The sequence below is a fragment of the Callorhinchus milii genome, unplaced genomic scaffold, assembly GCF_018977255.1.
Source record: "Callorhinchus milii isolate IMCB2004 unplaced genomic scaffold, IMCB_Cmil_1.0 Scaffold16, whole genome shotgun sequence".
Classification (NCBI taxonomy): domain Eukaryota; kingdom Metazoa; phylum Chordata; class Chondrichthyes; order Chimaeriformes; family Callorhinchidae; genus Callorhinchus; species Callorhinchus milii.
In genome coordinates, this window is record NW_024704757.1 from 12,957,163 (window position 1) to 12,969,019 (window position 11,857).

Below are 11,857 nucleotides of genomic sequence, written 5' to 3' on the forward strand. Positions count from 1 at the left end.
CCCTTGCTTGGCTTTGTAAACCTAAACCAAAAGAACATTTTTGTGGATGAAATGCTCCCTCCTGGCTTCCTTCGGTATTGCATAACAACAGTTTGAAGTTTATGGATCGAAGCCGATTTACAACACTTCCCATATGCAGCAGTGAAACAAATTGGTGTGGAATAGTCATCAGTTACTTTTAATTTTCGATGAAATCTTTGGAAAACCCGAGAAATGGCTTTTACGTTCTCTTTATTAACAATGTTTTTAAAAAGCATGGATTACCTGCAAAAGCAAAAGCATGTGAGCATAAGGGATGATAAATGCAAAAGCGTATTCTCTTCTTCAAGGGTAAATAATACATTGTACTGATTCATGACGCTTTGAATCAGTATTGAACATTATCCAGGATCTGTATTATCTGCACTTGTGATGTTGACAACTGTAAGTAGCTGTCCAATAATTTGAGTCGATTATTTTACAAAATTATAGTTCATCGTTTGTTTCTCTTTTCATATTCTCGGTAGTATTCGATTTTTTGCCTTCTGTAGCTTTCTGTAAATAAAGGCAGAAGTCACTCAGGATGAAGGTTTCTATGATGACGATAATCCTTGCATTTGTGCCTTGTCAAGTCATCGAAGTCTCACAGGATTTTTACTGTGAAGTGTGGTGACTGACTATGCATTGAGAAGGCAGTTTCTCCCAGTGTCCGAGCCAACGAATCCGCCAAATAATAATGGTCACTCACCCCATGGCTGTTTTGGGGACATTGCTGTCCACAAACCGAATGCTGTGTTTTGCCCACAAAATACATGGTCAGTCCACTGTACAGTATATCCCGTGAAGCGCTTCGAGACGTCTCAATGATGTAATGAGGCGCTGTATCAAATGCAAGGATTATTTATTAACCTTGAAAATGATGTGACTTTGTAAAGAAATGAGACAAAGACTTTATAAACCCGAAAATGCACAGGGTTGAATCAGCAATATGTAAAATAAAAACTTTGGAAATAAAAATCAGTGTTGCATAGCAACCATGCAAAATCATGCTCCACTTGTGTAATAGCCGAATGCATACCTTTGACTTGTCTTTGTTGTCAAGTAGTAGACCATCATTATCCAGAAATGCAGAGAAGGCCTCCAGAGTGTGATCACCCAGATAGTGAACAATCTGTGAGAGACTAAATGTTAATTTCAGGAGCAAAATGGAGCAGGCATTACGTCAAAAATATAGAGCGGAATTACAGTAGAGTCCTGAAAATAACAAACCTTGCCATCTGATCCGGCAGGGAAATACTTAAAACTTGGATACCCCTCGATTAAGACAGAGTCAACATCATTAGCAGTGATGTCTATTTTAGCAATCTCGATGTTTTCCGACTCCTGGTATTTTTCTCCCACTTGATCCCAGATGGGATTAATTTCCTTGCATCGCTGAGACCAAGGAGCATCTTTAATTAAGAAAAGGAATAATAAATATTAACTGAGTTTCAAAGTTAAACCTTAAAATGCACTGACTGAGGCTGATTTCCAAACCACAGATATTGCCTTCATTAGATGTTCAGGGAATCGACCTAATGAAATTTTAAATATGAGTCGCCCAAGATCTAAAGAAATGATTCCTTAAGACTGAATCAGACAACGAAACATTGAGACTGGATTGAAATACCAAAATATTATGACATAGGATTAATGGGGTAATCATGGGGTAAGGAATGGCTTGAGTCGTTGTTAAGTCTAGGATTAGGAGAAGGTTTCGGGTTCGTCTTGTTTCACCCACAAAATATAGACTATATATATATTACATATTCTGTGAAGTGCTTTGAGACTCTCGATGACGTGATAAGGCACTATACCTAACGCAAGGTTTATTATTATTAATGTTCCCAAATCAAGCATGGATTTTTTCAGTTAAACTGAGGGGAAAATGATGTACTGCCCTGAGGTGAGTTTGCAACTCCTGCATGTTGAGTAGCTTGAAGTGCCAATGAAATTTTGAGGCAAAATGTAAATTGTTGTAATCACAAACCTGTTCTTCTGTTGTATAGACAGGCTATCAATTTGAATCCACTTGGATCATTTTCTACAGTGCTTGGTGTGAATATAAACCACCCATTGCACATCAGTCAAAATTGAATTCTTTGGTATTCTGGCCTGAGTCTAGTGGGAAGGAACATAAAAGCATTGCATTTCCACTCATTGCATTTCGCCCACAAATTATATTTTACAGTATCTTCTGTGAAGCTCTTTGAGACGTCTCGGCGACGTGATGAGGCCCTATATCAAATGCAAGGATTATTATTATTATAAAAAATTGTCATTAAAGTGACACCTAACTTACTTACCAAAAGAAATGCTTAGTAAATATAAAGCACATTTAACAAAAGAATTTAAGATTGTGTTTCGAATTCCAAATGGTGTTGAAATGGTTCGAGCAGAGTTTGAACAATACTCACAGAACATCACAAAGACATTCTTTGTGATATTAAAGACGACGTCATCAAAGTTTGTTCCCACCAGCACCTTTACGGGTTGCTTGTTCCAATCTGGTGGCAGTTCCTCACTGTATTGTTGAGGCTGATAAATAAAGAATGTCAAGACATTCAATGTCCTTTCATTGCAATGCTAACTCCAACTCTGCTTTAAAAAAAAATAAACCCACACAAACGCTCAGATCATCTTGGGAGTTTAAGTATTAACACAGCACCTTTGAAGATTGTGACAAGACTATACAACACTTCAGGAGCTAAAATACTTGTTAAAGCTGATTTACTATAACACAGAGCTCTGTAGTTATACAAATCTTCACTTTGTTAATAATATTAAGATGTTCCTATAATCTGCAATTGCAACACCGTTATTCAGGGTATCAGCCTTTCTACAACATTAAAATGATTTATAATTAGTTTAAATCAAAATGCTCCTCCAATCGATCTACCTTTGCTTTCCCGTCGAGATATTCCCGACAGAAAGTTACCACGTTTTCAGTCGTGACTTCATCCGCCTGCATTCTGTACCTCGTACCATCGCTCATGCTAATGGCTCGAAGCGCTGGGATGTCCATGTCTCGAATGCGAAACATCTCCATCATGCGACCGTTCTTGCTTTCATTGGCATCGACCAGAATAAAGAGCAGCTGCAAAGTTGAGCAAAGAAAAATTGCACAAAAATGGAAATGATCATAAGAAAACAGTCCCTAACCTGGATATACTTGTATATAAGAGAGAGGGAGGGAGACAGAAAAAAAGATTCACTCGACACTCTGGAAAAAATAGTTGGATAATTCTCGTGCCTGGCTGGTAGAATAATAGCTTCCTAAATTCACATTTGAACTGGAGGAAGAGCAAACCTTGGCTCTGAAGTCGGCAGCTGCAGCCGTGAAGTTTTCAAACATCTCCTTAAACTCCTTGGACGTTTTGTCTGCGAACAACAGGACGTGGCTGTCGACTGTAGAATCAGAGATTTTGCCAGCGGTCTGCAAGGCATTTATTTTAAAGTGTAAATAAATAAAACACACAGTCACTGCACTTTACAATATATCCTGCGATTAGCTTTGGGACGCCCTCCCGATGTATATAAGTTTATTGTTATGGTACCACAGGATCTTTAACGTCCACCTGTGTCAGCCTACGCTGTGAGCTCAACGTCTCTGGCTTGGACCTTCAACTTTCTGACTCTGAGATGAGAGTGCTACCAACTGTGCCAGGCTCAGTTGAGAGAAATAAAGTAGTAAAAAGAATTAAACTTCCAATAGCTTGTTAACTGCGATACTTTATAAACAATATTCTAAAATTTAGCTTGAAATAGAACCCATTGTAATTACTGAACTTACCAAGCGATTATATTCTGTGACTAAACTCAGCTCATTGACTCTGATGAATTTTGTCAGGTTATCTTTATCCAGTCTGTTTCTTTCAGCAGATTCATAGTTTACCTGCTTATCTTCAGACTGGAAACGGAGGAAAGGAAATGTTAGACACGCGCGCACACACGCTCCCACACACACACACACACCAAAGGGGTAAAATTTCACCAATTTTCTCCATTAAATTCCATTGGCGACCATGTCATACCTTTTTGAACAGAGTGACAGTATCCTTGGTGACACCGTATTTAATGAAACTCTCTGTGTTGTTTGTAACACCAAATGGGAGATGGGGGATGTCTTTTGCAACTTCGTAAAACGTGTTGGTGTCATTTCCTCTAAGATCCTGTTTGAAAAACAAAATGCATGTTGTAGTAATAGTAATAATCATCCTTGCATTTGATACGGTACCTTATCATGTCAATAGCTCAAAGCCCTTCTCAGGATTTATTGTAAAGTGTAATAACTATTATGTTCCCCTACAAAATACACATTCATTACACTTTACAGTAAACCCTGTGAAGCACCTTGAGATGTCCTCCTGACCTGAAAGCCGCTACATCAAATGCAAGAATTCTTATTAAAATCTGTAGGCGGGTGCAATAGCCAATTTGCACACAGCAATGTCCCAAATCCAGCCAGGAAGTGAATGATCAATTTAACTGGAGGATTGTTGGCCAAGACACAGCAAGACACTACCTTCTCATTTTGAATGAATGCCATGAAACCCTTTAGCGTCCATCTGATCAGGCAGACGGAGCCTCAGTTGGAAATTGAAAAATACAGACGGATAAGGGGAAGGTTTACATAGCTACAGTATTTACGCAGTAAGATTTACACTGTGCGACTGTATATTAGGGTACATAGTATATCTATACATCTACAGTAAGACACTTGTGTTCAAAAGTGGCAGAAAGCAGGCATTTTTCCACGAAAGCCTTTCTATCACACTTTTTCTATCAAGAACAGTGCTAATAATGCAACTTTACTGTTGATCACCGGCAATGGAGATGTACAGTACTTCTTCCAATGTGTTGTTGTGAGGGCACATTTATATTGACACTGCTAGTGAGTCACACAGATAAAAAAAAATATATGCAGCAGCGGTGTCAGGTTTTTTTTAAAAAGACCCTCTTGTTTTGGAGCTGAACTGAGGCAGTTCAGGAGAATGAGCTGTGCGATGGAAAATGAGCCCCTGAATAAAGTAGGGCAATGAGTCTGATGAATATGTAACGTGTGTTCAATCGGCCTGTTCTCCCACATTAAGTGATCTACTGCATCACTGTGTGAGGCAGACCGATGTCTCCAAGGTATAATTATCCTGTGAAGGTTTCCCACAGAGCGAATTGACAAGCTGAGGCGCGGTCTGAATTTTTCCTGTAAAACGATATTCTTGGGATCTCTGCTGTTGTGTAAATAACCGTCGGGGACACTGCGATTAGTGAGCGACTGATCTTGCACAATAAAAATCCAATTGGAATTGTGCAGAACCATTTTCGCTTACTTTGCTTTCTTTCTCCTTTGATTAAAAAAAAATGATTCAAGGCTATCATTCTTCCTCCATTCACATCTGTCATCACAATCTCTCAACTCTGCCTCCAAGCACCTGGCTCCTGATTCTCTAGACCAGTCACTCACCGATAGGAATCCTACCCCCTCGTTTTCTTGCATATATAATAATAATAATCCTTGTATTTGATATAGCGCTTTTCATGTCTTCTAGATGTCTCAAAGCCCTTCACAGAATAGACTGTAAAGTGAATTGACTGTATATTTATGGGCGAAACGCGCAGCCAATTGAGCACAGCAGCGTCCCACAGACTGTCGCGGATTGAGTGACCAAATTACTATTGTTTTTTTTTGAGGGATTATTATCAGTGGAGTAAGGAAACTTGCCCAAGGTTTCGCCCTGCCGGGAATCAAACCCAGGTCTCTCGCTTGCAAAGTGAGTGCTCTAACCACTGAGCTACAGAACTCCACAAATGGCTTTTATAGGTTAGCTAACCTTGTTATACATTAGATAACCTTGTTACAGGTTAGTTTAATCTTGTTATAGGTTAGGTAACCTTGTTGATAAATGACTTGACACTTGTCAGACTTAATATCAATAGTTTGTTTTATATCATTGACTCTGTTCATCTTCTATAATTAAACAATAATACAAAGGCTATAGAAGGAGTTACCTTGAAGAAGCCAACGATAACCACATCTTCTGACCCTATAAAGGTTTCAGTATGAGTTGTATTGACTAGAAATATGGCACTAGAGCCAATTCTTCTTTTTAGCCAAGTGATAATGGAGGGAGCTGCATTCACGCCTGAAAGATAGGATTGTGGAGGTGAGCAACTTACTTTTTCATCTTGCAAACAGAACTCAAAATACATTGCTGCCATTATTTGTTGTAATTTATGACTATATCAAATAGAAACCTTTGCAATTAATTGGATTTTTCCTGTTCCCTTCTGTGAACAAATTCAGAACTGGGTACTTCTGAGATTTAAATTCTTTGCCAAGGTCCTTTTCTGCCGAAACATCAACTTTGCCGAGTTTTGCTGGAAACTTTTCGCTGCTGAGCTCTTCTGCAGCTCTCTCAAATTCTGCCATTAAAGCAAGAGAAGCGCCAGACAGAGGGGCATCTGCAGATGAAATGAGGTCAAGGTCATGAAATACCAGAGGCACAACTACAGCACAAGAAGGAAGTGGCCTACTCTGCACAAACCTCAACACTTCACCTCTGAACCCAATAATGCAACCTGAGTGCATCGCGCCAACTTAAACTAGTTTTGCGAGTTATTCATTTATTTTCGGTCTGATAGTTTCATCTTCTTACCATAAGGGTTCATGCGATTGCGATCTCTGGGACATGCTTTCCCATGGAGGCATCACAAATTCTCTTTTGCAGGCACCTTGGTATGTTGGACAAAATAGTCGATTCAGGTCTAGTCAGCTCAGAATTAATGATAATAACAATAATAATCGTTGCATTTGATGCAGCGCCTTATCACGACAAAGGGATGTCTCAATTCGCTTCACAGGAATGCTTTGAAATGGAGTGACACTTAGTATGAAGGACGCAATACAAATGCAGGTTTTATTGTTGAGCTTTTCCGTGGGTAATAATCCCTTCAAAATAACATTTTAAAAAAACGAAATAATAATATTTTGGGACACTGCTACGAGCAATTGGCTGCTGTGTTTCGCCCACAAAATACACTTTCCAATATATCCTGTGTAGCTCTTTGAGACGTCTTGAAGACATAATAAGGTGCTATATCAAATGCAAAGATTATTATTAGCTCTCCATAGCAAACTTGGATATAACTTGATAATCTCTTCCTCTGAACTGTTGTTTATTATTCTGTATAAATCGCAGACCAATTTAATTTCATTCAATTTATGATATTTCATATTAAATACAGAATACGCATTCGTACATTTCAAAAGCTGATAATTTCATCCAATTTATGTTATTTCATATTAAATACAGAATACGCATTCGTACATTTCAAAAGCTGATAGGCAAGGAACAAGAATAGAGAGTCTGGTCAGCTGCACTTTGTTGCCATCTTCTGGTTAAACACACACAGTGAGCGTTACAAAACTGATTCCTCGTCAATGAAGGAAAAGGTCTGATGTTCTTACGTGTAAGATCCTCACCTGAAAAAATGTGAGTTTGGGTGGAATTTGGGGCGGTTTCAGTTTGGAAGCTGTTTTTCCTCATTACGTTAAAAAGAACGGCAGAAAATCTGTTCACAGTTTGAACGTGAATTTGAAACCGTTTGTAAAACTCGGTTCACCGTTAAATTGAAGCTCGTCTTAAGACTAAGAAAAAGTAGGGCAAATTTCCATGGCCACGAGAGAGAGTGCCTCACATACACACCCTGATATCGACCCACTTTTCCCAGCTCAGTGTGAAGACAGTATTGGGCACGACGCAGATTCTCTCAAGCACATCATGAGCTGAACAAAGTAATCAGCGAAAATCTATTCCCTTGTCAGGAATGCAAAGATGAAAGTATTAAATGAATTCAATAAAGGCAGAGAAAACTATTCTTCTCTCAGATTCAGCTCACCAGCAATCAGATTTTAATCGGTGTTTTCCACAACTACTTTTCTCCTGTTTTGTTTTCCTTCAACGTTAATAATAAAATAAATAATAATCCTTGCATTGACACAACGCCTTATCACGTCAGAATTGCAACTCAATGTGCTTGACAGGAATGACTGTGAAGTGGAGTGACTGTGTATTTCCAGGCAAAAACATGCAGCACAATTGCACATAGGAGTGTCCCACAAACAGCCAAATTTATTTGGGGGATTGTTGGCCAGAACACTGGGAGAAATTCCCTTCTGATTTCAAATAGTGCCAGAGGATCTTTAACATCCACCTGAACAGGCAGACGTTTGCATTTGCTCTTTAATTGTGGGAACTCCAATTATGCAGGTGTATTTTGAAGATCCCATGACACTACTGGAAAACATAATAGAGTTTCTCCTGGTGTCCTGGCCAACAATCCTCCAAAGATAAATTGGTTATTCACCTGATGATTGTTTGCAGGACTTAGCTGTGCACAAATTGGCTCCAATTGCCTACAAATACACTTGACAGCAATTACCTGTGAAGCACTCGAGACATTTCAAGGGCTGCTTCCAAAGGCAATGCAGACGGGAAGTGAAAGGAATTATACAACACAATCTCTGCAGCAGAATCTCCTTGGATATTACAACAGAGATTAATCCACTGTTTGTTCATGAGGTGGGAATACTACATCTGGCGCGAGCTGATAGGAATTGGCTCACCGAGTGCAATGCTAGTTGCTAATTGTTTGCTTCCACTGCTGCAATGGCGATTGAAAAGCATAAGTCGGGGGACAGCCCAACGGCATTTGCAATTTACAAATGAGTGACAAATGGAAAGTATTTTCCCTCATCCTTGAAGCTCTTTGGAATCCGTGGGACTGTAATGATTTTGCAACAAGTGTATAGCAGGTGCTCAGAATAAATTGCAACCCCAGCATTATTTGATATAATAATAATAATGATAATCCTTGATACAGCGCCTGATCATGTCTTCTAGACGTCTTAAAGCGCTTCTCTGTAAAGTGAATTGACTGTATATTTTGAGGGTGAAATGCGGCAGTTAAATGTACACAGCAGTGTCCCACAAACAGTTGTGGCTTGAAGTGACCAATTTATTATGATCATTATTTTGGAAGGAATTACTACCCTCTAAATATTTCACCTTGAACGCTGGCACTTCGAAATGTTTTACTTTTATCATATATTTCGGAGAATATTCCGAATCAATCTGATAAATATCCCTCCTTACTGAGAAGGTAGGGACTGATTTAATTGGCACAACTGCCTTGACTGTAATGTAAAGTTAACAACGTAAACGCCAATAAAAACAAACTACTCACAGAAGTTGACGAGGAGATAGTTGTTCTCTGTCAGTGCCTGAGCAAAGTTGCCTTTACCCAGTATAAGCACCTTGTGCTCTTGCTTGATCTTGGATCGCTGGACTCTCTGTGCTTTCGTGCCATTTCCTTTCTTCTGGTTCTGGGTGTTGTGTTCTGCCCGGGCGACGGCAAAGAGCAACGGCAGAAAGAGTGGGATTCTCATATTGCAACTGTGTGAGGCACAGCCCAAAAAGCTCAGTCACGCTTTTCCTCTTCGGGCACTGAAAATATACGTTAAGAACGAAAAAGGGTTTAACATTCCCGAAGCAAACAATTCACGGACGTAAAGGGGCAGCGCTGCAAAAATGATTAATGACGCATTTAAAAAATCGAGTTAAGATAGGATGAAAAGTTGCGGAACACAGCATTAGAAAGTTATTGCTGCCGGTTAATCAAAGCACCCCTCGCCTTAACTAACCAGAACACGGATCAGTATTTGCGCTGAAGCCTAAGAGGCAGAGTTTGAACCTGTCGTGTGTGTTACCAACAGTGACAACCCTCTGCTGTCGGTGTCACCTGCTCCTACGCAGATTGGAAACGCGCTATTTCTAAACTTCCAAAATGAAACGACTTGGTTCTCCTTCGGAGAGCGGGAAACGAAACAATCGATGGAAATGTCTTTCAGAAACGTAAACAAGCTGTGGGAATTCCACCGCTGGTGACAGCATTGATCAGCAGAGACTTCAGCTCTGAACTGACCACCCCCCCACCTCCCCCCCAAAAATAGTTACACTGATGTGATCAGTGATCCCACGGCACGTGTTAAGCCAGAACCCATAACCCAGATTTCACCTGGGCCCAAGTTGTCTCTATTTTCTGAGCATTTCGGGTCGCGCAGAATTTGGCAAATTGTTGAATTCAGTCTCGACTTCGAAAGACGGTTTTCTGCAGTTCTCTTCGAAATGATTACTGATAATCCTTGCGATTGACGTAGCACTTTTATCACATCGTTGAGCGGTGGTGAGAGCGCGTGTGTGCCTGTGTGTGCGTATGTGTGTGTGCGCGTGTGTGTGCCCCGAGTACCTGACACACAGGGAGGTTGACATTTCGCTGTATCTGCAAACCTCCTTCACGTTCCACTTGTACCTTGCACTGTAAAAACCTTTTTTTTTTAAAAACTTCTAGCGTATATTAATAATAACGATAGTAATAAATGATACGAACCCTCAATGCAGAGCCTTTCGCCCTGGGAAGACGTCTCCAAGCGCTTCGCAGGGTTTCGCTGTAAAGTGTAGTGACTGTGAAATTTACAGGCAGCCGATTCTGAGCACGGTGACGTCTCCGCAAACAGTTTTATCTGTCGGTCAGGACACCGAGAGAGATAGAGAAAGAGAGAGCGAGGGAGAAAGAGAGAGAGAGAAACTCCTTCCTCTTTTTCCTGACATCCTGTGGGGGGTTGCATGAACAAAATTTGTGCGCACGCATTAAACTGCCGGGAATTTCATAACTTGTTTGATGAAGAGGCAAATGAGGAAGGGAAGTTATTCCCTCATTGCAGTGTTCGTTGGCTCTCAAAGGGGAAGGCTCTTGAATGATTTGGGAATTTAGAAGAAAAAGTGCTTGCGCTTTACCTGCTAACTGTGGTACCCTCACCACTACCCTCACTCCTCAACCCACACCCCCCCCGCCCCCACCGCCCTCCCCCCCGGCTCACAGTCAGGCTCCGCCACTGTTAAGGCTCTGAGACCTACCCTGCATGGTGGGTGCTATATAAGTGCAAGTTGTTGTAGTTTTTGGAGGAGGTGGAAGAACATCTTGAAGACTGCAAACTCCTTCAAGTCAGTGACTGGTTCAGTGACCTTGCTTTCCTTACGCACACAACCAGTCATCTTAACGACCTCAATGCAGGCTTGCGGGGAAAGAATTGCCTTTTTCCAACTCTTGTTTAATTTAATTTCAGCTTCCAAGGCCAAACTTAACCCTTTTTTTTTTGAACATTTGGGGAAAAAAAATGGATAACTTTGTTCACTGGCAACAGTTAAAAAGTGACAGTAACGTCATCGCCAGTTTTGAAAAATATCAGAACGCGATTTCTTCACTAATCAATTCCTTTATCCAAATCGGACACGATGCCCAGTATCTATGCCACCTACACGTGGAAATGTCCTTGTATCTGGAATGGAAGGCGCTCTCTCTCTCTCTCTCCTTGGAAGGACATACCCTGTTCACTTAATTCCAGAGGGTGTGAGGCACGGGTTTGTAAGCGCCAAGGTTTGGGGACCCCACAGTGGACGTTGGGGTAACTGTCGGAGTCTAACCGGCTCGAACCACATAGCTTGCCATTGAGAGAGGGAGAACCTGGCAAGCTTCCCATCGTTTGCCCAGCTGAGAACCACCCAAGCAATAGGGCTTTGGGTTGCAGGGTTAACAGGAGCTGAATCAGAAGAATCTCTGCTTCCAGTGACTGGTCTTCTCCTGTATGTACCACCAACAAGCCAGACTAGTTGGTTTGTCATCAGCCATGCCCTGGAGCACTGCAGGCCGGTCTAGCTCAGGAACTAGACGACAGAGACCACCACAGAGGGCTGACTCAACTCTGACATGATGTTGAGAG

At 40.9% G+C, this 11,857-nt stretch overlaps 1 protein-coding gene across 1 annotated transcript; it reads right to left on the reverse strand.

Annotated features, from left to right (window-relative positions):
• Positions 1–303: 303 nt before the first annotated feature.
• On the reverse strand, positions 304–9,466 carry LOC103178863 (protein disulfide-isomerase). The gene is made up of 11 exons (XM_007893824.2): positions 9,265–9,466; positions 6,274–6,480; positions 6,028–6,161; positions 4,053–4,190; positions 3,812–3,928; positions 3,329–3,454; positions 2,918–3,115; positions 2,436–2,556; positions 1,249–1,430; positions 1,058–1,150; positions 304–534 (listed from the first exon to the last, which is right to left on the reverse strand). The coding sequence occupies exons 1-11, from the start codon at positions 9,464–9,466 to the stop codon at positions 466–468; spliced, it is 1,587 nt and encodes a 528-aa protein (XP_007892015.2). The 3' UTR covers positions 304–465.
• Positions 9,467–11,857: the final 2,391 nt, after the last annotated feature.

Excerpts from the sequence above, each read along its gene's own strand:
- LOC103178863 (XM_007893824.2), bottom strand. The coding sequence starts at position 9,466 with ATGAGAATCCCACTCTTTCTGCCGTTGCTCTTTGCCGTCGCCCGGGCA. Across the intron at positions 3,455-3,811 it reads TCACAGAATATAATCGCTTG|ACCGCTGGCAAAATCTCTGA; the intron begins GTAAGTTCAGTA and ends AATGCCTTGCAG. Across the intron at positions 1,151-1,248 it reads CTGCCGGATCAGATGGCAAG|ATTGTTCACTATCTGGGTGA; the intron begins GTTTGTTATTTT and ends AGTCTCTCACAG.